Source organism: Theileria parva, chromosome 2 (genome assembly GCF_000165365.1).
Source record: "Theileria parva strain Muguga chromosome 2, complete sequence, whole genome shotgun sequence".
Taxonomy (NCBI): Eukaryota; Apicomplexa; class Aconoidasida; order Piroplasmida; family Theileriidae; genus Theileria; species Theileria parva.
The window spans coordinates 1,277,957-1,302,909 of NC_007345.1; the positions used below are offsets into that span (position 1 = coordinate 1,277,957).

The 24,953-nt window shown below is 32.8% G+C and overlaps 16 protein-coding genes across 16 annotated transcripts; 13 read left to right on the forward strand and 3 right to left on the reverse strand.

The window, feature by feature from the left end:
- Positions 1-24: 24 nt before the first annotated feature.
- mis3 (KRR1 small subunit processome component-like protein) lies at positions 25-1,377 on the forward strand (the record flags this gene model as incomplete). The annotated part of the gene is made up of 7 exons (XM_760104.1): positions 25-120; positions 172-272; positions 308-410; positions 440-536; positions 566-831; positions 960-1,067; positions 1,099-1,377. The coding sequence occupies 7 exons, from the start codon at positions 25-27 to the stop codon at positions 1,375-1,377; spliced, it is 1,050 nt and encodes a 349-aa protein (XP_765197.1).
- A 121-nt stretch (positions 1,378-1,498) lies between these two features.
- Positions 1,499-3,020, forward strand: TpMuguga_02g00632 (SNARE domain protein). The gene is made up of 8 exons (XM_061305420.1): positions 1,499-1,828; positions 1,868-1,911; positions 2,073-2,160; positions 2,252-2,385; positions 2,415-2,468; positions 2,499-2,575; positions 2,668-2,727; positions 2,758-3,020. The coding sequence occupies exons 1-8, from the start codon at positions 1,706-1,708 to the stop codon at positions 2,919-2,921; spliced, it is 744 nt and encodes a 247-aa protein (XP_061161387.1). The 5' UTR covers positions 1,499-1,705; the 3' UTR covers positions 2,922-3,020.
- A 17-nt stretch (positions 3,021-3,037) lies between these two features.
- TpMuguga_02g00633 (Ribosomal protein L22p/L17e family protein) lies at positions 3,038-3,909 on the reverse strand. The gene is made up of 2 exons (XM_760106.2): positions 3,658-3,909; positions 3,038-3,610 (listed from the first exon to the last, which is right to left on the reverse strand). Exons 1-2 carry the CDS (start codon positions 3,796-3,798, stop codon positions 3,086-3,088), a joined length of 666 nt encoding a protein of 221 aa, XP_765199.1. The 5' UTR covers positions 3,799-3,909; the 3' UTR covers positions 3,038-3,085.
- Positions 3,910-3,993: 84 nt separating this feature from the next.
- NHX7 (Sodium/hydrogen exchanger family protein) lies at positions 3,994-7,548 on the forward strand (the record flags this gene model as incomplete). The annotated part of the gene is made up of 10 exons (XM_061305544.1): positions 3,994-4,582; positions 4,681-4,861; positions 4,910-5,368; positions 5,400-5,518; positions 5,628-5,777; positions 5,845-6,268; positions 6,303-6,550; positions 6,582-6,701; positions 6,863-7,185; positions 7,230-7,548. The coding sequence occupies exons 1-10, from the start codon at positions 4,142-4,144 to the stop codon at positions 7,546-7,548; spliced, it is 2,784 nt and encodes a 927-aa protein (XP_061162161.1). The 5' UTR covers positions 3,994-4,141.
- A 73-nt stretch (positions 7,549-7,621) lies between these two features.
- SF3A2 (Zinc-finger of C2H2 type family protein) lies at positions 7,622-8,489 on the forward strand (the record flags this gene model as incomplete). Its single annotated transcript, XM_760109.2, has 4 exons — positions 7,622-7,930; positions 8,011-8,242; positions 8,274-8,374; positions 8,406-8,489. 4 exons carry the CDS (start codon positions 7,622-7,624, stop codon positions 8,487-8,489), a joined length of 726 nt encoding a protein of 241 aa, XP_765202.2.
- Positions 8,490-8,825: 336 nt separating this feature from the next.
- On the forward strand, positions 8,826-10,532 carry TpMuguga_02g00637 (uncharacterized protein; the record flags this gene model as incomplete). Its single annotated transcript, XM_061305421.1, has 1 exon — positions 8,826-10,532. The coding sequence occupies one exon, from the start codon at positions 8,826-8,828 to the stop codon at positions 10,464-10,466; it is 1,641 nt and encodes a 546-aa protein (XP_061161388.1). The 3' UTR covers positions 10,467-10,532.
- Positions 10,533-10,831: 299 nt separating this feature from the next.
- Positions 10,832-12,861, reverse strand: dnaJ (DnaJ domain protein). Its single transcript, XM_061305422.1, has 8 exons — positions 12,779-12,861; positions 12,712-12,742; positions 12,579-12,681; positions 12,383-12,533; positions 12,274-12,350; positions 11,896-12,215; positions 11,420-11,830; positions 10,832-11,361 (listed from the first exon to the last, which is right to left on the reverse strand). The coding sequence occupies exons 1-8, from the start codon at positions 12,793-12,795 to the stop codon at positions 10,840-10,842; spliced, it is 1,632 nt and encodes a 543-aa protein (XP_061161389.1). The 5' UTR covers positions 12,796-12,861; the 3' UTR covers positions 10,832-10,839.
- Positions 12,862-12,946: 85 nt separating this feature from the next.
- TpMuguga_02g00639 (Nucleotidyl transferase family protein) lies at positions 12,947-14,620 on the forward strand (the record flags this gene model as incomplete). The annotated part of the gene is made up of 10 exons (XM_760112.2): positions 12,947-13,075; positions 13,130-13,207; positions 13,286-13,334; positions 13,404-13,552; positions 13,591-13,705; positions 13,738-13,864; positions 13,920-14,124; positions 14,179-14,290; positions 14,356-14,426; positions 14,486-14,620. 10 exons carry the CDS (start codon positions 12,947-12,949, stop codon positions 14,618-14,620), a joined length of 1,170 nt encoding a protein of 389 aa, XP_765205.2.
- Positions 14,621-14,635: 15 nt separating this feature from the next.
- On the forward strand, positions 14,636-15,357 carry UBC16 (Ubiquitin-conjugating enzyme family protein; the record flags this gene model as incomplete). Its single annotated transcript, XM_061305541.1, has 4 exons — positions 14,636-14,767; positions 14,799-14,991; positions 15,032-15,190; positions 15,296-15,357. 4 exons carry the CDS (start codon positions 14,636-14,638, stop codon positions 15,355-15,357), a joined length of 546 nt encoding a protein of 181 aa, XP_061162162.1.
- Positions 15,358-15,638: 281 nt separating this feature from the next.
- TpMuguga_02g02620 (MAC/Perforin domain protein) lies at positions 15,639-16,383 on the forward strand (the record flags this gene model as incomplete). Its single annotated transcript, XM_760114.2, has 3 exons — positions 15,639-15,853; positions 15,886-16,055; positions 16,085-16,383. The coding sequence occupies 3 exons, from the start codon at positions 15,639-15,641 to the stop codon at positions 16,381-16,383; spliced, it is 684 nt and encodes a 227-aa protein (XP_765207.2).
- A 5-nt stretch (positions 16,384-16,388) lies between these two features.
- On the reverse strand, positions 16,389-18,047 carry AP4M (Adaptor complexes medium subunit family protein; the record flags this gene model as incomplete). The annotated part of the gene is made up of 7 exons (XM_061305423.1): positions 16,389-16,478; positions 16,514-16,633; positions 16,664-16,720; positions 16,785-17,516; positions 17,549-17,707; positions 17,749-17,930; positions 17,966-18,047. 7 exons carry the CDS (start codon positions 18,045-18,047, stop codon positions 16,389-16,391), a joined length of 1,422 nt encoding a protein of 473 aa, XP_061161390.1.
- Positions 18,048-18,165: 118 nt separating this feature from the next.
- Positions 18,166-19,610, forward strand: TpMuguga_02g02330 (putative integral membrane protein). The gene is made up of 3 exons (XM_760117.2): positions 18,166-18,508; positions 18,548-18,768; positions 18,800-19,610. The coding sequence occupies exons 2-3, from the start codon at positions 18,601-18,603 to the stop codon at positions 19,586-19,588; spliced, it is 957 nt and encodes a 318-aa protein (XP_765210.2). The 5' UTR covers positions 18,166-18,508; positions 18,548-18,600; the 3' UTR covers positions 19,589-19,610.
- Positions 19,611-19,725: 115 nt separating this feature from the next.
- Positions 19,726-21,333, forward strand: TpMuguga_02g00645 (uncharacterized protein). Its single transcript, XM_760118.2, has 4 exons — positions 19,726-20,756; positions 20,802-21,053; positions 21,118-21,192; positions 21,234-21,333. The coding sequence occupies exons 1-4, from the start codon at positions 20,013-20,015 to the stop codon at positions 21,276-21,278; spliced, it is 1,116 nt and encodes a 371-aa protein (XP_765211.2). The 5' UTR covers positions 19,726-20,012; the 3' UTR covers positions 21,279-21,333.
- An 87-nt stretch (positions 21,334-21,420) lies between these two features.
- TpMuguga_02g00646 (putative integral membrane protein) lies at positions 21,421-22,555 on the forward strand. Its single transcript, XM_061305424.1, has 6 exons — positions 21,421-21,553; positions 21,585-21,860; positions 21,922-21,999; positions 22,029-22,162; positions 22,218-22,274; positions 22,305-22,555. Exons 2-6 carry the CDS (start codon positions 21,587-21,589, stop codon positions 22,506-22,508), a joined length of 747 nt encoding a protein of 248 aa, XP_061161391.1. The 5' UTR covers positions 21,421-21,553; positions 21,585-21,586; the 3' UTR covers positions 22,509-22,555.
- Positions 22,532-23,711, forward strand: TpMuguga_02g00647 (uncharacterized protein; the record flags this gene model as incomplete). Its single annotated transcript, XM_760120.2, has 3 exons — positions 22,532-23,302; positions 23,351-23,415; positions 23,447-23,711. 3 exons carry the CDS (start codon positions 22,532-22,534, stop codon positions 23,682-23,684), a joined length of 1,074 nt encoding a protein of 357 aa, XP_765213.1. The 3' UTR covers positions 23,685-23,711.
- Positions 23,712-23,746: 35 nt separating this feature from the next.
- TpMuguga_02g00648 (uncharacterized protein) lies at positions 23,747-24,940 on the forward strand. The gene is made up of 5 exons (XM_061305425.1): positions 23,747-23,995; positions 24,053-24,303; positions 24,337-24,548; positions 24,632-24,682; positions 24,734-24,940. Exons 1-5 carry the CDS (start codon positions 23,829-23,831, stop codon positions 24,860-24,862), a joined length of 810 nt encoding a protein of 269 aa, XP_061161392.1. The 5' UTR covers positions 23,747-23,828; the 3' UTR covers positions 24,863-24,940.
- The last annotated feature ends 13 nt before the right edge of the window (positions 24,941-24,953 follow it).

Here is a 24,953-nt window from a genome sequence, read left to right on the forward strand (position 1 = left end):
AATTTTATGTAATTATATTAATTAATGGAGGAGGAGAAGAGTAGGCACCGGAAGTACCGCAGGGATAAGCCCTGGGACGATGATACCATAGATCACTGGAAAATCGAACCTTTTACCAAGGTATTTTCCCTAGTAAAATTTAATATAATTTATTATAAAATGCTGATTTAGGAGGAGAATGAGCCTTCTCTCGTAGAGGAGAGTTCATTTCGCATACTATTTCCAAAATACAGAGAAAAATATATACAATCCGTTTGGGGCGACGTTAAAAAGTATTTTATTCACTCTATCACGTTTATTTCTTTAGTTGTTTATCGCAATATCACATAAACTGTGAGCTGGATTTGCTGGAAGGGTCGATGACTGTAATAACTACTGATAAAACCTGGGATCCTTACATAATAATTAAAGTAACAATCAACTAAATCATCATTATTAGGCCAGAGATTTGATTAAATTATTGGCGAGGAGTGTTCCTTTTCCTCAGGCTAAGAGGATACTTGACGACGGCGTTTACTGTGACATTATTAAAATCGGTACTAAAAATATATTAACACATGTTCAGGAGGGTTAATTAGGAATAAAGATAAATTTATTAAGAGGAGACAAAGACTCGTTGGACCAGGCGGTTCAACCCTTAAAGCGCTGGAATTACTCACAGAATGCTATATACTAACTCAAGGTCAAACAGTATCAGTTATCGGGTCAATCAAGGGTATTAAAACTGTTCGTAAAATTGTCGAGGATTGCATTTACAATATCCACCCCGTCTACTATATCAAGGAATTGATCATTAAAAGAGAACTAAGCAAAAATGAAAAATTAAAAAATGTATCCTCCCACAGTTAATAATAGTTAATAATAGTTAATAATAGTTAATAATAGTTAATAATAGTTAATAATAGTTAATAATAGTTAATAATAGTTAATAGTATAGTTAGTGGTATAATAGTGTGTAGGAGAACTGGGACAGATTTTTACCGCAGTTTAAGAAGCGTTGTGTGAAGAGGAGGAAGGTTAAGGTTGTGAGGAAGAAGAAAGAGAATTCATTACTTATACCAGAGCAGGTGAGAATACATAATTGTAATAGCTCTTTAGCAACCGAGGAAGGAGGATATTTTACTGGAGACTGGCGAGTATTTTATGCGTGAGGAGGAGCGGAAGAAGAAGAAACAATTTGAACAACGGCAAAAGCAAAAACAAAAACACCAAGAAAAAAAATTAAAAAAATTACAAATTTATGAAAAAAATGATTCAAACAATGCCAATGAGGACGGTTCTACAAGTGAACCTAAAAGTAACCAGAGTGAAAAATCGGATAAAAAATTAACTAGTAAAAAAAGTACGAAACCAGCCTCAAAAGATTATTTCATATAATAATGTACTAACTTTATCGTGCCAAATATACAATTTAGTTTACTCAGCTACTTCTGAAAATTAAATATTAATGTGTAAAATGTTAAAAGGGAATTACGAAGAAGTAATTCCCCATAGGGAGATTTGATTAGTTAATATCGTAAATTAATATCCCCTCTACTTTGTTACAAATTTCACAAGGAAATAAATAAAATTTATATCATATAAATTAGAAAATTTAAGGAGAATGGATGCTATTGTGTTGTATTTATTACTTTTTATAGAATAGCACGTAATCTCTAAATATGGGATCTGACTAGTATTTTCCGAATTTAATGTTTACGGATAAATGAGTAAAAAGTACGCAAAGTCTACTCTGGGTGCAGTGGCCGCAAGAAACACCAAGGCGGCCAATGTAGCCAAAAGAGAAGTCGCAGATTTTAAAAATAACGTTAAAAATGTTTTAACACAGGTTTGAAAATGTATTTCCACGTTAAAATTTTATTTTTAGGGTTATAATAATGATGAATTGTCAAATATTCAAAGAAAAAAAATGTATTTCTCTACCCAGTTACACATTTCACTTTTATCCCTAAATTATAATTTTTATTACCAAATTATAACTTTTATTACTAAGTTAAACGATTTATTACCAAGATAAATGATTTACTACTAAGATAAACGATTTAATATTGAGTTGTGTAAATTTTCTGTAGTTTAAATGACATTGAAAAGTTGCAAAATGACTCCTCAAATGTTTTATCATCGCTATACGAATATTCCGAAGAGTTACGATTAAAAAATGTACCACATCCTATACAGAATTATGCCTAGTTACACATAGATACAGAGTTACGAATAATTACGCATAGTATAACTGGTTAATGTGTAACAGGAGTCCTATGTGTTATATGATAGTTTATTGGACGACTTTAAGCAGAACATGGGTAAAATCGAAGATTTGAGAGCGAAATTGGTAAATTACCAAACCTCGATACCAAATTCAATACGAGACGTGAAACACGACATGTAAGATTTAAACTTTTAATAGTTTTTAGACATGTCGACGAAGATGAGAACATGGAATTAGTGCAAGATCAATTATATAACCTGTAAGCTACAGTTTTCACACTGTTGTTCAGTTCTGAGTACCCACTTGAAAATACAATTTTGGACGAAAGATCCGAACAAATTAAACAACTAAGATCATCTGTTTACGGTAATCTTACTAATTAATTATACTAATCATACTAATTATTACTAATTATACTAATATTTATACTATTAACAGTATAAATAATAATGTAATAGGGATTCAAGATATGTATATTGAGATTGGTGATATGGTGGATTATCAGGGGGATCAACTAGGTACTAATATTTCAGCTGAATGATTTTCAGATAATATTGAGAGTAATTTGTTAAATGTTGTATCAGACTCCAGAACAGCAACTAATGACCTAAGATCAATTGATCGAAGAGCAATACCCAAAATGACTTATTTCGTTGTATTCGTACTCTTGGTCTGTGTTCTGATTGTCATTGTAATTTACTCTAAAATTTGATTAACTCTACACTAATTTAGTAGTTTACACACTAATTTTAGTAGAGTTTACACACTAATTTTAGTAGAGTTTACACACTAATTTTAGTACAGAGTTTACACACTATGCATATAGTATAGAATTATTATACATTAACTCTAGGAGTAAGTAGTTATAGTGTGGAGTTAACAGGACAGAACAACTTTTAGGTGAGCTTTAGGTTTCCTAATAACGTCACATCGCCCTTTAGCTCTGAAGAAAGGTTTCTTAACAACTCCGCCTGGAGTAGCAGAAAGCTCCCTGAACCTGAATTTTAAAGGCTCCTCAGAGTTTTCATAGAGCCGTTTAGCGTTGAAAAGAGCGGATTTAATGGCTTTAAAAATGGCAACGGCGTATTTATTTGAGCCACGCTGAGCAAGATCACCAAGTGCCAGGAGCACAGGCATCTTCTTAATTTGCCTTAAAATCTTCGTTAACTTTATGGGCGAGAGAAACAAATACTTAACATGGCAAGAAGCAGTTCTCTCAAGCATGAGCTTGTCCATCCTGCCACCTTTGTGCCGTTTTCTCACTTTAATCCCAAGCTCCTTAGCCTTCAAAGCGTCGAGATACGATCTTTGCTTCTGTTTAATCGTGTTCTCCATCATCCGAACCTCAGGACTATCAGCAGAATATTTACGAATTGGCAAGTCGCAATTTATCTTATGAATCTAATGAATGTTATTAAGGTGAGAATTGTGAGTTAATTATTTTTTACCTTTTCCATCTTTTGAGAAACGGTTAACCTGTGAGAAGGATACAAGGCAAAGTTGGGAGAATTTGAGTAATTAAGCTTCTGCGATGAAATTAAGAAACATTCTGAAAAACCAACAGAAAATAGTAACAAAAATATTAGCATCAACTACATTTTAATATTACAAATATGCATAAAAATAATTATAAAATAAGAAATAATAAAATATTTTTATAAGAATTTGAAATTAGTAAAATATAATAAAGATGATTAAAAATTATAAAATTCCAATCCATGAAGAATGAATGTGTAAGGATGGGGAATCTGAAGAATTTGCGTTTGAAATCAAACGATGAAATTTCTGGAATAAAAATGTAGAATATGAATTTATCTTCGACTCAATGATTTCAATTTGACTTTTGGACTGTACTATAGTAACATTTCGAGAATTAGTTTTTTCGGCATCTTCTTTGAACTATTTTAGAAAAAATGAAATCGCAAAGTAAAAATGGCTTCAATTAACCTAATGAAGTTCTTGGTCTCAATTTCGACTATTTTAGTCTTACACATTGGAGGGGTTTCGTGCGATTCAGACACCGTAAACCTCTCGGGAGTCAGTGAAAAACTCGCCTCATTGGTTTCAGTTACCGTGTTTATCCTGGTATCTTCCTGTTTTTTTCACTTTTTAACCTCTAAGATAAATGACAAGATTCCAATATCCCTGGTCCTATTTATCTACGGGATGCTCACCTACGGCATTCTGATGAGTTTTGATCACCAAAAACTCCCCTTTGGGATTCTCAGGTGGATATCATCACTAAGGAACATTGATAACTCCATACTCTACTTTATAGCTCTTCCCATTCTACTCTATGAAGCCACTCAAACTATAGACTGGTATTCATTTTGTAACTTCTTACTCGCAGGAATCAGTCTCGCAGTCATCGGGGTATAACACGCAGATTCAGTTATTTTAGTCACATAATTGCTTATTATACTGATAAACAGCTGTTTAACCATGTAATTATTTGATTGAATATGGTTCAGGTTGTATTGCAAGTGGCAATACTGGGAATTCTGTTCCATTACACACTAAGAGAAAATGACAGATGGTCATTTTTTATTAGTTTCCTACTGGCTTCAATTTTAAGTTCTACGGACCCAGTTGCAGTTTTATCCATTCTAGGTGATTCCACTTCATCACACAAACTAATCACAATGTTCAACGGTATCAACTATTTACATCTTAATAAAATATTTTACCGAATTTCTGTAGGAGAATCACTGATAAATGATGGAACGAGTGTGTTGTTATTTCAATTTTTTTATTTATTGAGCATAAATGAAAAGTCGTCGTATTGGTACTACATTATGTTATTTATAAAGCTGTTGATTTTATCGCCTCTACTTGGGATCGCCTGCGCCCTGGTGGTGATAGTCTGGATATCATTTTTCCGTAAATGCCACATCGTCCAGTGCATTATCTCAATTTCATTCGGATACCTTCTGTACTTTTGCTCAGAATATTATCTTAACATTTCTGGACCTCTGTGCATAGTTTGCTACGGCATATTCATTAAGGCATATGGGCTAATTACCTTTGATAAAGAAGCACTTGAGAAACATCATGTACTAATAGAGTCGATCTCATACATGTCAAACTGTGTAGTATTCGTAGTCTCAGGTATTATTACAGTAGGGATGCTGAGGTCACAGTTTAAAATCAAGAGTATAGGTAACTCCATACCCTAATCTGATTATTTTAGGCATGAAAATACTTAGACTTGTTGTTGTGTATATTTATCTCAATATCACCAGAACTATTATGCTCATACTCTTTAAACCACTACTGACCTACACCGGATATCAAATTAATTTCAAAGAGGTATCTCAACACCATTATACTATTTTTATACTATTAATATACTATTATTAGTTATTATAGTATTATTATACTATTATTAGTTATTATGGTAATATTATACTATTATTAGTTGTTATTGTTGATTTGGGGAGGATTGAGAGGTGCAATGGTATTAGTGCTAGGATTGAGACTGGAGAATGATAAACGAATTAGTGATTTAATCAGCGATTTATTATCATTTTACATTTCAGGAAGCACCATGATCATTCTAATTCTACACGTACCAAATACACAGATACGTACTATTAAGTATATATAATAGTATAATAGTGTGTATTGGTTTGTAGGGATTTACGTTTAATTTGTTGTATAAATTACTGAATCCATACCCGGTGAAAGAGTATCGAATAGAGTATTTGAAAAAGACAATGAAGTTTATTGAGGATAAGTATTTGGAGAGATTAAGCAATTTGGAGAATTACTGGCTATACAAGAATACAGACGTGCTGGAAAAGGCAAATCTCTTGGTTCCAGTACTGACAAATGTAAAATGGAGTAAACTTGGAACTATTTCATACAATGTAACACATGCGAATATAAAAAATCTCATGGTAATTGATGAGAGGAAAGGAGCAACTCAGGAAGAGTTAGACCTTGAAGATGAAGAGAATATCTTCCTACTGAACAGACAACTTAACACCAATTTTACGCACGATTATTTGAATAATATAAACTCACAGTCAAGTGATTTATACACTAACCCGTCTCATGGTAATTTTAAATTTATCTTAGATTTATGAATTAGGAAGTTCCGGAGCATCATCGGCAACTGGAGTTGACGGCCCAATCCCTCCAAACCGCAGCAGTGAGAACCTGGAAGTCATACGCTACACTGTTAGCAGTTTTAGCAGTGATTATGAAATTGCAAAGAGAGGCTCCATTGCAATAAATGAACCACTACCGAAGGAGGAATATTCAGAAATGGATAGTAGCAGCAGTAAAGAACTTGACGATCAGGAGGTTTACATTATCATCTTCAATGGATTATTATACGTAGGTTTACAGCTAATGTGGAATTCTGTAGATATATAATGAGATGTATAATAACAGCCAAATTGACGGCAAGTCCCTACTAACTCTCAAGACAATCATTAACATTTCCCTGGATTTCTCAATCAATAAACTCAAACAAAGATCATTACACGTAATTATTCTATCCCACACACCAAATATTAATCATCAATTACCCATTAACACATTAACTTACTTACCTACTTAATCACTCACTCACTTACTCACTTAATTACTTACTTACTCACTCACTTACTAAGTAATTCAGTAACTAACAAGGTAACAATGAATTAGATATGGAATAATGTGAAGAGTACTAAGATAAGCAAGTTGTATAGTATGATAAATTATGACAATTTTAATGATAACGGGACGGACCAGGACAGTCCAATGAACATAGGCGACTTTGAGGATGTTAATAAGATTAACGGGTTTGAGTTTGAGTGGATGCTACTGAAAAACAATCTCGAGTATATTTTAAGTAAAAGGTTGAACTTCATCAATATAAACAACGCCTCCTTTGTACTGGATATCATACTCTCGTACATACAGGCGCATGAAAAGCTGGTAGTGAAGCAGAACAATATCATACAAATTATTCTGAGCAGTAAATTCCTGTATCACTTACACATTAAATAGTTAATTTACTAATGGACTTTAGGGAGAGTTATATGAAGCAGATCAATAACGCGAAAAAATACGTATTCATAATAAAGAACAAGATGAACGTAATGTTTTACTACTGTTTACTGATTAAAACGTCGTCGACAATGATAAACATAAAGAAAGAGATTGTGAAGCAGTATTATTCAAATGGGATGCTACTGGACGAGGACGAGAAAAAGCTCAACGACTTGTTGGACGAGTACAAGATCACGAACAAATCAAACTACACCAAGATCATTAAATTTATAATTAAGAAATTTTACCACATGATAACGTTCAAGAAAAACATCTACGCAACAACTAATATTGTATAATAACAAATTCCAGGTTATGGAATCTCCCCATACCTAGCCTTATTTATTATCTATATTTAATTTTTTACTCAATATGATAGATTATCAGCATAGAGTTGGACACAAAACAGGTAGTGGCGCTCCGGCGAGCGCCCATGACGTCGCAGCTCACCAGAGGGAGCGATTGCGTAAATTGGCCCTTGAAACCTTCGATTTAAACAAGGATCCATACTTTTCTAAGAACCACATGGGTCACGTAGAATGCAGATTATGTCTTACAGTCCATACAACTGAAAGTTCATACCTAAGTCACACACAGGGCCGAAAACATCAAATGAATTTAGCAAGAAGAGCAGCTAAAGAACAAAAAGACGCCTTTATGACCATCGCACCCATTTCAAAGGTTTCTCACTAGTTTTTACTCATACTACTAATAATTAACTACTTCCTAAACTTATTAATTGATTTAATTTATTAATTTAGACTAGAGCTTTTAAGGCACCTACATTAAAGATCGGAAGACCAGGTTATAGAATAACTAAGATGAGAGACCCTGAAACTAAACAGCCAGCATTATTGTTTGAAATAGAGTTCCCAGAAATTCAGGGCACACCAAAGTATCGATTTATGTCAGCTTTCGAGCAGAAAATAGAAATTCCACCGGATCCAAATTATCAGTTCTTATTATTCGCAGCCGATCCATACGAAACAATAGGTAATATAGATATTAGTAATTTGATTTGTAGCGTTTAAGGTACCTAATCTCGAGATTGATAACGGCCCTAATAAGTTATTCAGTTACTTTGACGATAAGAGGAAACTGTTCATATTTCAAGTACATTTTAAGGTAAAGTTTAAATCAATCACAAAATATTTAGCTTAAAAAAACATTTAAAGTTTTACCCGGACTACCACAAAGACCAACTAAATTTGATCACGTCGGACCAGGTCCCCAGTTTTAATCTAATAGACTTTTCCATTACTTGATTACGTTTTACATTAAGTTTTCAATGTTAGTATTTAATTAACTAAAGTAAATTATATACTATCTAATTATGGTATCCAAAAATGACATAGAATTGCAAATGCAAAGGTGGAATAAATCTATAGTAGTTAAACAATAATTTAAACTATTCTAATTAGGGTAATTTAAGTAGTAAAGGTATCTGTTACCGGATTACGATACACATGCATGAAACATGTACGAATATAAATCTGTGACTTGTGAGATAAATGTTAGACTAAAGTTGTGACAGATTCATGGAGATGAATTTTAATTTAAAATTCGATTATTTGTAATGAAAATATTTTGGTTTCCAGAATATTTCTCGTTATGGATAGTCATTACCTTGGTGTGTGGTGCTCCAAATGACATAGAATCTAACGGTACACAGGATTCTCGACCTGAAGTCAGTAATCATGAGGAAAACACATCTGTTAGTCAGGACCAAATCCTCCAAGAACCAGAAATAAGTCCCGGATCTGTTCCCTCAAAACTCGTAACAGTCGACCTTGATATAACTAAAAGTACCGATGATTTCGAATTTATCAGAACGGGTTATTATTCTACGTACACGCCCAAATTCAATAATCTATTCAATAAAATAGTAATGAGTGTGCCTTTCGCCTCCCCGGTGGTTATTTGGGAAGCCAACGATGTTAAAGAGTACGCAAACGAAGTTTATTGTATTCGTATTGGCGGGCTAGCACTTTTATATTTCTTGACAGTGCACATGATCAACGGTGATACAAAGTGGTTTAAGAAAAATATTTTCGGTACTGGATGGAAAATCGGGACAATTCCATTTGAAATTGAACTTTACACAGATGACGGTGATGGAAACAAAGTGGAGATGGATCCAAGTTCTTATAATATTAATCAATCATTAGGGGTTAAATTATACTATTATTACTCATTTGGGCCAGATTCAAAGTGTTCAGAGTTAAAACACAAAGGGTTTACAGTTTGGAAGCACCAAGGTAATGGGCCCTATCCCAAGTCCATTTTATACATGAACACACGTTTACTTAGTATCTCACTTACCAATTTTAAAACGGCAATCACATATAAAATTTGGTTCACTGATGATTCCTGCGTCAGATATATTTTAGAAAATAATGCTTGGAAACAAATAGAATGTGAACAACAATCTGCAAGTCCAAGTGTGCAGGAAGCTTTAGTTTCGGATAAATTAGTTTCACTAGATATTGAATCAAATGAGGAAACTGATTCTTTTCAATACGAGTTTTGTTATTTTTGTGATTCCCGTTATGGGAGGTTTAGGATATATACATCAAAAAAGGGATTTAAATTCAGTTCCGTTAAGGAACACGATTCTGTTATCTGGGATAATTCTGAAGATCCATCAGAATTATCTAATATGGTAGTTACCCAGTCTGTTGGAAGGGACAAATTGACATCAAAACAAGTAATTGTTCATACTAATAAAGACAACAAGCTTTTTTACAGAGAAAATGAAGGGGATTTATGGAGTCACGGAAACTGCATATTTGTAACCAATGTTCCTGGATTTAAAGTTTTAACATTAAATGATGATGGATCAACCAGCCAAAACAATTATAACAACTATCTTATTCAAAAACAGAATGTTTTAATTAATTACATATTCAAACCTAGCGTAAAGTGCGTTGAAATCAAGTTTGATGATGACACCGTCTGGAAGTACAGTGAGAGCGAGCATGGACATAATTTTCCGACAAAAATTTCCGTAAATAATGAGACCAAGGGTGTGCGGATCTTTATAAATAATATAATGTACATTTACAACTTACAAAACGGTGAATGGAAGTTAGTATTCGAAGGTCCTGTTAAAAGATCTATAACTTATCCAAGATCTTATGAAGCGAGTACATTTGGTCTTTGTTTGGCTGATGATTTAACCAGATTATTATTTCCTCATTCACAATCTTTTGGTTAATGCCTTTAGGTTATTTGATTTAAGCTCAACAAAGATCTCTAAACTTAATTTTCTGTTTATTTTAAATACTCAATATTCAACATCAATACCATCTTAAAATTTAAATAAAATATCCTGTATTTCGTAATAGCTAATAAAAAAACTCACGTAGTTAACTTCAAATTACTTACTTCAAATGGTATTTAATTAATTTTCCCATTAAGTTACTACTATTGAACTACATCTGTTGATTTCAAATAAACAATTACCACTTATAAATAGGCTGAAATGTGAATTAAATAAAACATTCTAAACCAACAAAGCCCATTACATCGAATAGTGGAAACAGTTGTTCGAATAATTTTAAGCTGAATAATAGGTATAGTAAAATATTTTACATTAATTTCGCTTTAAGGTAATTAAAAAAGTTCTCGTAAAATTTATTCTTGTTGAAAAATAGCTTATGGAGTTTGTTTGGTAGTTTAGTCCAAGTTAGATCAACCTCGTCATTCAAGAGCTTGTCAACCAAAGCCTCATCAAAGTCCTTTAACAGGCAATATGAATTTTTGTGTAAATTAACAAGCATCACTGAATTCTTTCCAGTGCCCAGTTCCGACTTGTATTTGGGGTCAACCTTTACAAATTGCAAATCTCTGTTGGACAGTAATAGGTTTGGTTTTTCTTCTTTCTTGGGCTTTACTGTTCCATCAGGTTCAACCTCCTCCACTTCCACCTTCAAATCTTCTTCAGCCTCTTCGGGTTCAGAGTTCCTCACCACTTCGTTGTACATTTCATAATTCCTGTACATCTTGTGTAAATCCAACCTATCATTTGTCGTGAAAACACATAGTCGCTCCTTTATGTTATATTTACTGCATATCACGTTCAAATCAGAGTCCATTTCAAACATATTCAACTAAAAAATGATTCATTCAAGTGATAAAAGTTATTGTATTAAATGGTTATAAACTTACAGTAAATAGTGTGTAGAATAACTTTTCCAGTTTAGTCAAGTTACTCGTATTGTTGTTCAACATGTACTTCAGCTCGTTATTGACGTAAAATCCTACAAAAAGTGTATTCTTCGATTCAGTTAGTTTTTGTTTTGCGTCTGTGTTCATAACTTCTTCAGCCACCTCCTCCTTCACGTCGCTACTCGTGTAAAACATGCCAAGCACTTTGTTGAACCTCATGCAGAAGTATTTCAAATTCAATGGAACATCTGCGTCACTTCCACCCCTTTTATTATATAACAGGACTTTATTCTTCTTATTTACATTTTTAAATTCTTTGTAGCTTTTCACGTGTTTGCAGGTGAATGGGTAATTTTTTACAAAGTAACCGCTCAATACGTTCAAGTTATTTAACACATCATTTGGAAACAACTGTAACAATTATCAATCATCAAAATTAAATATTTATGTTTTATTTTATATAATTATAAACCTACATCGTATTTATTATTGTGTAGCATTAGTAAAGCTGGATGGATTTTGGGGTTAACATTTAGTTTTTTCAAAAGTTTGCGTTCCAAAAACAAGTTAATTCTTCCGAATTTAGCGAATTTTTGATATTTTGTAGCGAATTCATCCCAAAGTGATGAAAAAGCCTTGCAACGAGCGTTATCGTCTGAGTATATTTGCACTACCCAGACGTTGGGTCCAACAAGCTCTTGGTAGTCTGCAAGAGTCAAGTTAACTGTTTTTGAGGGTATCACATCAACTGTATATCCGCTTGTTTTGTCATATATTTCACGCAGATATGGATTCACTAAAAAATTATTAATTTGTTAAAAATTAGCTTTAGGACAATAACTAAGTAACAATACATATAATCTTGTATGCTTCTTTAATTTTTAAAAAACGTTTTTCACATTCAACGCAGTCTTTATTCTTATCAGGATGCCTAAAAAGTCTTATTTAATGAAATGGAGGTACCATTTTAATGACAATTCACGATATTTAGCCTTGATCTCAGAGTCCTTGGCGTCTCTTGGCACCTCGAGGATTTCGTAAATATTCTCGTCCATTTTCTTGAAATTACTGTAGGAATCGTGCACATCTTCGTAATATTTAAGGACAAATGCCACTAAAATATTCATTAAAAGTTATTTCAGGTCTATATATTCCTTACACAATAGGACGAGGATCAATGTGGTTACAATAAGGTTTGATCTGAAGAAAGAATAAACCTTCCAGAACGGGGAATTCGTCTTGGATGGCTTACTTCTGTTATGCTAAACAAATATGTTGAAAAATTAAGTTACCGATGATTTCACAGAGTGTTTGTTTTTTCTCCTAAAAAATTAATTATTGAGGAAACAAATTACTTACTTTGGACTTGTCTCCATTTTTCAACCAAGATTCTTAATAATTAAATTCAAAAATGTCAATGTTGAGGTATTTGGGCCATAAATTTATTAATTTGTTTGTGATTACAGGCTTTATGAGGTGGACTGTCACCCCCGGTTCAGGTGTAATTATGAATATTTTATTACTTTAATGAAATCGGTTATATTGGCAGGCGGCCATGGAACACGAATACGTCCATTAACCCTTTCAGTTCCCAAACCTCTTGTTGAATTCTGTAATTGTCCGGTTATAGAACATCAAATCAAGGCCTGCAAAAATGTATTACACATTATTTAGAACTCAAATTTGTATATTTCTTATAATTTATTTTAGGCTGGTTTCGACCATATTATAATAGCCGTTACCGAGTATCATAACATAATAGAACCGATTAAACAATTGGCTGAAAAAGTAATTTACTTATTTATTTTTAATCTTTACTATTAATTCCAATTTTATTTATTATTTCGACATATAAATATTTCTTAGTATGCCATACGTATCGATTTTTCAGTAGAATCCACTCCTCTGGGCACAGGTACTTTTTAATATCATATTTATTTATCTTTTTAATAATAAATCTGATATTTATCTAATTTTTCTATAGCTGGCCCATTGAGATTGGCTAAAGAGTTGATTTGCAGTGACGACGACAGTGATGATTTTGTCGTATTTAACAGTGATATAATTTGCAATTACCCTCTGAAGGAGCTGTTGGAATCGCATAGGAAAAACTCGGCCAAAGTTACAATTCTGGTACGACTAATTGAATTCCAGTGTTTAAACTTTTTCAGGTTACTACGGTGGAAAATAGCAGTGAGTTTGGCGTGATATTACACGACGAAAATGGTCTGATAAAATCTTTTCTGGAGAAGCCAAAAAACTCAACATCAAACACAATTAACGCAGGTATGAAAAAATAAAGTTTATGATCATTTCAGGCGTTTATGTACTAAATAAAGAAGTTCTGGACCATATACCTCTGAAAAACTATTCCATAGAGAAACAGTTTTTCCCAAAATATCTCAAATATAATTCAAGCTATATATATAAATTAGATGGATTTTGGTAAGTTTAAAAAATCTTAATATATTCTGGTGTATAGCATATAATTCAATTTTAGGTCAGATATCGGCAAACCGACAGGATATTTAAATGGACAGCACCTATATCTATCACACGTCCAACAATCGGAATCAAAAGCTAATAAAATGGAAAATAATCAAAAGGAAAATGAAGTTAGTCCAGTGCAGAGTCCCATGAATAGTTTCGAAACAACATCAAGTTATCAATCAAGTGAAACTAAGTTAAAGCAGCCTGTTCTAATTGTATCTATCATTCATAAATTAATTGTTTTTACATCCCTTAAATAATCTTTTTAGCATCCAACTTGTGTTATCGGGAACGGCTGTATGATAGGTCCCAACGTATGCATAGGTCCTAATGTCGTCATCGGCGACGGTTGTAGAATATTAAATTCCACTTTATTCAGGGGTAAACAATAGATTAATCACATATTAACTAGTTAATTTATTAGAAAACAACACAATTATTTTTAGAGGTAAAGGTGGAATCTTACTGTTATATTGAGGATAGTATTATAGGATGGAAATCACTGATCAAGCAGTGGGTAAGCACACATTAACATTTATCCTAGACTAAAAAAGACCTTCACTCATTATTTTTTAGTGTAGAATTGAAGGGTTGAGTGTTTTTGGTGAAAACGTCATAGTTGACGAATCCTTGTACATAAGAGGGTCCATAGTCCTACCACATAAAACAATAAACTCATCAGTATACGAGGACGGACGGATAATAATATAAATTAAATAATTTATTATGTTTTGTATTATTTACTATGTTATTTTTGTCTACGTTAGTCTGTCAATTACCATAAAGAATATCGGTCCGAGATTCCACTACTCTCTCGGGATTAATCGCACAAATTTATCAAATTTAAGAATACAAAATGTAAATTTATGAATTTAAAAATCCTTTATAGGAAATAGTAATTTTTAATAAGAATCCGCCTCCCAATTGTAAACTAGAAGTTTTCGGTAAAAATAATAATATCTGGATAATAACTTGGACCGGTCTTCCAGGAACAATATACGCAGGAGAAGAATACAAAATCAAGGTTATACTCCCAAACGGATACCCCCTAAAACCACCAATTATTTATTTCCTTCAACCAAGTAAGATTCAACACACTACACTAGATATCATTCCTTTTAGCTCCTGTACACAAACACGTCTATTCAAATGGAGATATTTGTTTGAATAGTATCGGACATGACTACATCCCGTCAGCTTCTATTTCCAGCTTCATACTCTCAATAATCTCTATGCTTTCATCTGCCAAGGAAAAGTCATTACCAATCGACAATCACCTGCGTAACCACCATATTCTATACATTGACAACTCTAGATATTAGAATTTTAAACTCTCTAAGTCCATTAAATAATACCTCTGATACTTGAGACTGATTATTATTTCAGATGTGGATTTGCCACCTGGTACCTCGGAAGGTGGATTTTTATATCACGACGACAAATGTTAAATAAAATGTCTAATTTTTTACTAATTTTACTTCTTTTTACTCTAAAAACTTCAGATTCATACCATATTAATCTACATAACGTACAGACAATACCGAATTTAGAACTTCTTGGATCCAGCTATAGTATCCACAACAACAATGCTAACAATGATAAAAATGTAAAAAACAGCCATAATAATTTAAAAAGTGAAGGAATAGGTGAAAAGGATGTACACACTGGAGAGGGCAAACACAACGTAATTGAGGTGACTAACCTGAAAAACTCAGTAATTGATATTAAAATGATGAACAAATTAAACAACACCTTAGAATATGTACATTCAGACAACGTTTACATACAAAATTACCCAAAATGTGAAATGTTGAATGAGAACAAACTCAAGGACGAAAAAGAAGAAAAAAGTGAAATTTTCACTAAAAAGTCAATGGAAGATAGCAACACAATCAATACAAAAATCATTTCCTGTGCCAAATTCATCATTGGACTAAATAACATGTAACCAACTTAATCTACACATTTTACTTCAGAAACCGCTTCAACAACCATTTCATATCAGATTTGAGGAAACTAAGAAATAACTTAATTTCCTGCGGTAAAACTAAAAACACCAGGAATCTGATGAAAGAATGTGTAATTAAAGAATATAAAAAGTTCTTCGAATTATACGGCACACACTATATCATAAAAATAGTTTTAGGTTAGATTTTCTTTAATTTAGTTTTATAGGTGGCAAAATCGTCATTGATGAGAACGTTAGCAGTGATTCTAGTTCAGAATCCAAAAATTTAGACTTAAACTTGGGAGTAATTAGATACCTTGACAAAGGCTCCGGCTCCAACAACTCAAACTTGAATAACAATAATATAAGCATTTTCGGAGGCACAGTTTGGGACGGTAACTGGTACAATGAGCTTAAAACCGACCCTGTTCCCCTGAAATTCACCCTGGCCACTTATAATGAGATATTTAAAAAGTACAACATTAGCTACAAACATTACATTAACACTCTCAAAAAGCACCTTTAATTGTGTTAAAAGTAGTACATGTATGAATTTGATAACGTCAAGTACCTCACCCATTTATACGATTTGTTATTATTATTAACGTTCAAGTACTTTATCTAAATTTGCCAATTAACTAACTTGTTCGACTCACCTTCAGGTTTGTGATATTATACAGAGGAACCTCGAATACAAGGTTAATTGGACCAAATTGCTTCATGTTAACTTTAGTGCTAAATGCAATTTCAGAATTCAGAACAACTTCACTTGAACCCTATAAACCAGTTTAAACCTTATTTCCTACTTGTATATTCTTTACGTTCCAGGATATCGAGTTATTCTCCAACTTGTATTCTGACACCTATAAAATATTACAGAAGTCAAAATAAAACACAAAATATGTTTAAATCATTATAAATAGTGACTTGTTGAAAAAACTTGGGGTTCAGTGACATGTTGATGGTATTGACATGGTTTGGCAGTTTACACTTTAGAAGAAATAACGAATGAACATTTAGAGGCAAGTTGCAAGAGACTCTTATTGACAAATGCACGTTATTTTCACTATTATTCACAAGTTGAGTTTTTATATCAAACGGTAAATTAATATTTTTTAACTTGTAATTTAGGATAGTGTATTCGCCCTCTTTAGGTATAAATTTCATGACGTTATTAACCATTTCAACATCACTATCAAGATTATAATCTTCGATTACTAGTTTGCTTTCAAATCTATCATCGATTTCTAAACTTTGAAGCCTATGCAACTGTTCTCCATGGTCTTCAAAAGTACCAACTCTATCAATACCACCAGTGATAAAGCTACTATGTGTGAACTGATTATTATAAGATGGAAGTTGCTCTAAATGTTGACTACTGGAAGGAGGATTGCTCAAATCTGACTCATTACTTGTTCTAGACGTGTTATTTAAAAATTGTATATTGTTTGAAATGTACAGTTGTATGCTCGGTGATCCTTTTAAATATGACTTGATTTGTATTTGTCCTTCCACTGTTGTTTTCACATCACTGCCCAGTTTCGCATTAACTTTCTCAATCACATCCACGAAAATTTCATTCTTGTTATTTGGGTTTATTAGTGATTTATTACTAACTACAGATGGTAGCATGTTACGGTTACTGGTCATCGGCTTTATCTAAAAAGGATTAAAATCACTTTAAACTTTACGTTATCTGTCGTCACCGTTGAGGTGTTATATATCTTCTGCTTCAGCTGGTTTATACTTATACATTGTATATATCCGTAATCGAGTATCTCGTCAAGTATCTCATACGCCAATACAAAGTTCGATTTTATGGTTTCTTCGTTCAATATTCCGATAAAATCCTAAATATCACGTTGTTTGCTATATATCGCCTTAGTCTTACCTTTAAATAATTAGTAATTTTGTTTAACAATTCCATGACATACGACGGTGACGTTATATACCTCGTAGTCATCACAAAGTACAAATTTGACCTCCTAATATAGAAATATAACATTCCTTCCAGTTCAAAAATTGGGCCGACATTACTATTTTCCTTTAAATAAGTGTAAAAACTCTCGACATCTGAGGCAACAATTATGTTTTAACCGGGAACTCACTTTTAGTAGTCTCATTACGTAAATTTCTCGACAAAAGGACATCTCCTGAGTGAGAAATGATAAAAAATTGCGATATAGTCATTTTTTATGTAATAAAAACACACATGTGTGGTGTTTAGAAGCTTCACACATTAACACTTTTAATTTTTATACAGTTTAAGTATTCTAACATTCTTTTACAATTAAAATTAAAAAATTTTAAACTCAACATCATTTTCAAATTTGGAAGTTGTTTTTTAGTTTTTATTCATACTTTCATAAACAGAAATTATATAATTTTTACTTTAATTTATCTTTTATTATAATTACGTTTTATTTATTTATTTTTATCTATGTAAATACACATTTATGAATGACAGATTAATTCATGGATTCCAAGTACTTCTTGGTTGAACTCGCCAATTCTCCAGTTTCACAATTTAAATTACTATAAAACCTATAAAATCGTGCAAAATATAATTATAAATAATATGTGTGAAAATACCCGTGGCAAGTACCCAGAAGTACTTAACACATCAATCTGATTTTATAGATTAGATCACAGTAAGTAAATTATATACAAAATGACAAATGTTACTATAGATGAGCCTAAAAAATTAAAAAACCGTACCGAGAGTACGGAAACACTGGATGGAATGCCAGAGCCTGAAGGGGAGAGCGAATCTCGAGCTTGTTGTAATATTACGAGCAGACATGTAAAGATCATCATAGCCGTTTTATTGCTATTATTCGGCCTTTTGTTAATAATAGTGACCTCGTACGAAATTTTAAGTTACAAGGAAGAAGCGAGGAAAAGAGAAACAGTAAGTTTGAGAAAATCTAATTTATTTTTAGAGAAATTTGGTGAGTGAGGAGCTGAACAAACTAGATGTTGAGGATAAAATGACCCTCAATAAAATTATTACCAGCCACTTGGAGGATTTGATTGAAGAATCAGGAACCGATAAAACACAGAAAGATATCTCAGAAATTCCAGAAGACAGAGAATTAAAAAAAGAGGAGATACCTGCACACTATGAAAGAAATGTTGATTCGTTCACCTTAAACATAGCTCCTTACAAGAGTTTCAATGAGTTGGAGTACAAGAAGGTCTCTTACAATTGCTATAGAAAGGATTTCTTCAGGACCAACATTAACGGCACGGGTACCAATATGAGATTCATAGCGAAGAGTTCCAAAATTCCAAAAGGCTCGAGTGAGAATAGCGGTGGGTGTGCAACGAGCTATTACTGGATTTACTACACACCAGCAACTCAAACGACTAAAATTTATTCAATGGGACCATACTATGGACACCATGAAGTGAAGATGATAGAGAATATGTTCACCCCAATGGACAAAGAAGGTTGTTTAACTCTCAATGGTTGTGTACCTCCAATTGATAACGTAAGAAAAGATTACGACTGGGATGAGGAATATAGGTTTATAAGAAGAATGGCATACATAACCGCAGACTCCTCAAAGTTCCAGGATATTGTTGAGTTCCAAAAATTCCTTGATAAAAAAATCAAAGATGAAGTCGAGTCGTACGATGAAAAAATTAGGATTCTAAGTCACGACCGTGAATCAGTTCAACACTACAGTACACTTAAAGAGGCGACACACTGCGTTTATTCAATTTAATTTACATTTTTTATAATTTCAGAACCAATCAAGCATTCAATAATATATTTAATGTGTATATTTATTATTAGGTTTGCACACATAAACGTGAAAATTTTTGAAAGAGATTTATGTTTGCATGGAAATAAATTGGTAAATATCCTAATTCACCCTATAATTGATTTATTTTACTCTCATCCAACAGCCAATTACGATTGTGTGTGGGGTGGAATCTTTTAACTGTCTCAGCATAGAGTTGGTTCAGACCTTTAATTATGCCGATCTAGTGATATAGTTTAGAGTCTCAAAATCCATAACAACCCTTGTCCAGTATATAAGCCAGTTTATATACAAAACAATTCATCAACCGTTATCGCTTGATGCTACATTGACTAGTTTTTCGAATTCATTTGTAACATTCTAGTGATACAACGAAAATATAACGATGGTGGAAGATTCGGAACAAACTGGAGACAAGTCATTATTGGATATGAAGATGAAGGAATTTGAGAACGCTAAAACTTTACTGATATCCTCCAAAAGGCCAAAGGCTTTCCTAATAAGAACAGCCTGCGAGTTGTTGGCCGGCGGCACAGAAGTGTTAATACTTAGTGCATTAGGGGATGCTATGGGTTTGTGTCTCCAACTCCAGATGTTGCTTGTGTCAAAGAATGCGGCTACAACCTTCAGAATCGAGACACTGTTGAACAAGTGTACAAGTGAGAAAAGCAAGAACCCCTTCTACATCCCAGGATTACTCGTTTTTATGAGGAAACACCCTGAATTCAAGGGTTCGAGGATATCACCAGGATATATAGTCTTCTCGCCGAGAACGTCAACATTCACACCTTTATATGACCCTGAACCAGCTGAATTTGTATTATCGGTAAACGCAGGAAATCCTGAGTTGACAGTTGGTGGCTCGGGAGTTAACGGTGCATTTGCCACGCTCTTGGGTGAGCTCGGACATGATCTAGGGTCCTACACATCACTGTTCAAAAGACTTGCTGAAGAAGCCAGAAAAAATAATAAGTCTGACGAAAGTCAACACGTAGCATATGAGCACGAACCCAACTCACAGGTCTTGTTTGCTATGTGCCGTTTGCCAAATGACCCATCTTATTTTAAGCTTCCTAACGAGGGACTAGTATTTGTAACCCTGTTTAACAACAAATACCCATTTACTAATGTAAGTTAATTATATATTTTTAAACATTGTTATAAATAAATTTAGGATCACAATTTGGGTTTTGTATATGTTGTTGGCCCCAACGGGGCCAACTATGATGTTGACGGCTTCTTGGAGTCCGTCCATAAGTTGGGGGACAATTTGGTTACTGCACTTTGCGATTATAATGGAATGGCTAAACGAGAAACTGCAAAAAAATTACCTAGAGTAACACTGTGTCGTTTGTGCCTAGTTAGCGGCGGTGTATACAAACATAAAGATGTTACAAAACTAGATGTTGCCAAATCATTATTAAATGTAAGTCGACTATATACAACATTCGGCATTTATACTCAGCTTACACCTGTGATAATTATTTCAGGGCATAGCAGAGGGATATAGGCATGGTCCTACACCAAGATTCAACTTCGCATATGACGAGGATGTATTTCGTATAGTAAGTCTTCCCAAGTACCCAGTTAATTATCTTTAACTTAGGCGTGGTGTGAGACAACGGGGTTAAAGGCGACTTTGCCGGAATAAAGGATGATATAGATTTAAAAAATGTGTTAAATAGATAATGTATTTTATTTATTTATATTTTCATCTTTCGTTACTTTTTCCCTCCTTCTATTTTTCATGTTTACATTTGTTTATTAATTTCAAATTAATGGATAAATTGGTAATTTTTAGTATTCAATTTTATTTATAGACGTTTTTACACAAGTTGGAGAAGTATTTCTTCAGCTATGACCACGAGATTATTTTTTTCACTGAAGTGGAGCTCCTGAGATCCCAATGCAGAAATGCTCTACAAGGTCAAAACACATTTCAGTCATTTTAACTTAGAAATGATAAATTTTAGTGAAGATGATAAGAAAAGGTACTGGATCGTAATTGTTAGGGGAATGCTTAACATTTGTAACAATTATTATAAGCCACACAACAGGGACCTAGAAATAGAAGTAAATGGCAAAAAAATCTTACTTGACCACAAATACATAATTTCGTATGAGTTTTATGAATTCATTTCGTTTTTGACGAAGGACGAATGTCTCAAGGAAACAGTAATCTTGACAATAAGGGAAATAGTAACCAACATCAAGAACTCACTGCTTAATATAAGTAACACATTCTTAGTTCCCAGGAATATTTCTCTTTTATTTCTCTATCCATTCATTTATAGAAGATATGAGTTCAACATATTTGCTGGGCGAGCTTCTTCTGATAATAGTTGGAGTCAAAATGAGTTTCATAACAGAATGTAAAAATCAAGTTAAATTATATTTTTAGATTTAATTATAATAATTAAAAATTTCGAAGGTTCGATAAAAGAAAATAACTTCACATTTGTAAATGTACATGAGATTGCAATGCACCTGAAATTAATCATGGATTTGGTGGAAGATTCCATGATAAAACAAAATGTAAAACGAAAACAAATATCACCTAGTTAAAATTATTTATGTATGTATTTCATAGAATGTGTTACTCGACAAGGATTCGGAATTTAGAGAAAAGTTGGAAGATTTGTCAAAAGTAAATAACACCCCTTTTCATATTATTTAGTTGATTGATAAATGCCCAATTCTAATTTCAATACAATTCGAAAATATAAAAACCAAATTAGTAAATTATGATCGGGTTCACAACGTTGATACGTCGTCCTCTGTAAATTATTTAGGATTTGATGACCAAACACCCTTTAATTTAAAATTGATTCCCAATGAATCAATCAATTGCGAAGAAGCTGTAGATTTAACAATGTTATAAATTTCAATTTGATATACTTAAAAATGTATCGGTTATTGAATAAAAGTAACATACCTAAATTATGTAATTTTACGAGATTCTATAATATACAAAATACTCTAATAAATCGAAACAAAATAATATTCAACCAATGTAACGGAATATTTAATCAAACCAACTCAATACACAGAATAAAATGTAACATAGATTTTAACACTAATTTGTTGAAAACTAACAATGTAAACACTAATATCAATATGTTCTCAATCAAGAATACAAAACCTTACACAACTACCAACTCTAGATTAAATGAATCAAAGAATAATAGTACTGTTGCCAATAATTTGGCGAAAGGACCATCGGTTACTGGAAATCAGCTAAATAGATTTTCTAATTATCAGAATGGAATTAATAATGGAAATGTAGATTATAAATTAGGTTATAACAACTTAAACCTGAATAATGGAGGAAAGGGGTCCGGTCCGGAGCAAGTTCTGGAAGGAGATTCTGTAACTAGTGGTGGTAAGAAGAAGAGGTTCCAAAAATTCAGACAATATATGAGTAAAAGTAAGCGTATGAATAAGTTAAAGCTATATCTGAGTAACAGTAAAAGCGTGAATAAACTAAGGTTATACCTAAACAATAGTAAACGCCTGAATAAACTAAAGTTATACCTAAGCAACAGTAGACGTTTGGAGAAGCTAAGAGTTTATATACTTAACAATAGGCAAAAGTTAAAAGGATTAACAAATAGTGTCAAAAGGCGTGAAAAACTCAGGTTGATGAGGTCCAAGTTCAAGGAAAAATCTCTGGCGGTAAGATTTTAACTATCTTTTGTAAACGGTATACTAATTATTGTGTAGTTCAGACTAGGAGCTATGTTGACCCTGAAACGTTACGGGAAAATTGGAGCCATAATTTACTTCGGGTAAGCTTATACGACTGATCATCTCCTTTAGTGTTTATGGAGTTACCTTGGTTGGGATGAATGCAATTGTTTTTATGAACTACTTAACGAGCGAAGATGTTAGGAGGGCTCTTAATTACTTGAATATTACCTCAGTTAAGGTCCCAGATGTGGACAGTCCATTCGCTAAGTTCACCGTCGCGTATATCGCAACAAAAATTGTCGAACCTCTTAGGCTAGTAGTGTCGATTCTACTAACTGTCACATTCACAAAATTGTTTAGAAAATAATGTAACATAATGTAGTCCTTTTATTTATACTGAATGCTAGAATTTCACACACTATATACTGTTCTCAACCTACTCGCACCAACACTATTTTTAATTTTCTGGATCAGATTTGTTTGTAATATAGATTTTTTATTTTATTTAATAATGGAAGTTGCAAGTTTGTCACAAAATATAGAAGAATATTTCGATAAAAGAAATTGCTTGGCCAGTGATCTGAACTACTACGAAATTCTAGAACTGGATTCGAGATGCACGAAGGAAGATATACGCCGATCATACTATCACTTTGCACGAATTTTCCACCCAGACAAGTATCCAAAAATTTATCAAATTCTATGATCTTCCTAACCTAAGCAATCTGTTTGTAGGTGTAACAAAGATGAGTATTTGTTTGTACTAAACGAGCTCAAAGCAGCATACGACATTCTATCGGACGAATATAAAAGAATTATATACGACATTAAACATGTAGCAAATAAAAAGGAGGAACCGAGTTACGAAATAAAGAAGGAAACACTAGAAAATGTTTATGATTTAGTTCGCCAGAAATATTTAACTTTTTTGCAAGAAAAAGCTTCTATGTACTTGAATATTTTATACTATCAATACAAAAATCAAGGTACTGAATTTTGGAAAATTAATAACAGTGTAGGTTTAATTATAAAAAAGGCAATATTTGGAAACTTGAATTTGGCAAAACCAGATACCTTAAACCCTCTGGAAACAATAGAATTGAAACACCTGAAAGGGCCGTTTATAGATGTGACTGTTCAACTTCAGCTTCTGGTACAAAACGGAGTTCTCCACCTGAATAACAGCACATCATACGCATTTTTGCCAGGATTCTATAACCCAATCCACTTTGTAAAAAATTTATAATTAAATTAAATAGTTGTTTATTAAATAGGTTGAATTTATAATAAAATAAATTAACTTTGATGGTTCAGGATAAAAACGGCGCTACCGATTCTCAACTATACATATTATATATATTTAAAGTTAGTTCCTAAACATTTATCTCAATTTCATGGAAATTTTCAATTTTTTAGAATAAAGTGCACGAAGTCACAATAAACGACAAAAGTAACCTTTGCCTGCCAATGAAATCGCATTTAGTATATGGAAATTATATAAAAGGTCCATTCTCACCGAGTAATTTATCCTTGGTTAATATATGAAAATAAATATATCTGTTATTTACACATGGGGATGAGATTTGTTCATAATGTTTATATTTCCTAATATGGCGTCAAAATAATGGCCAAAACA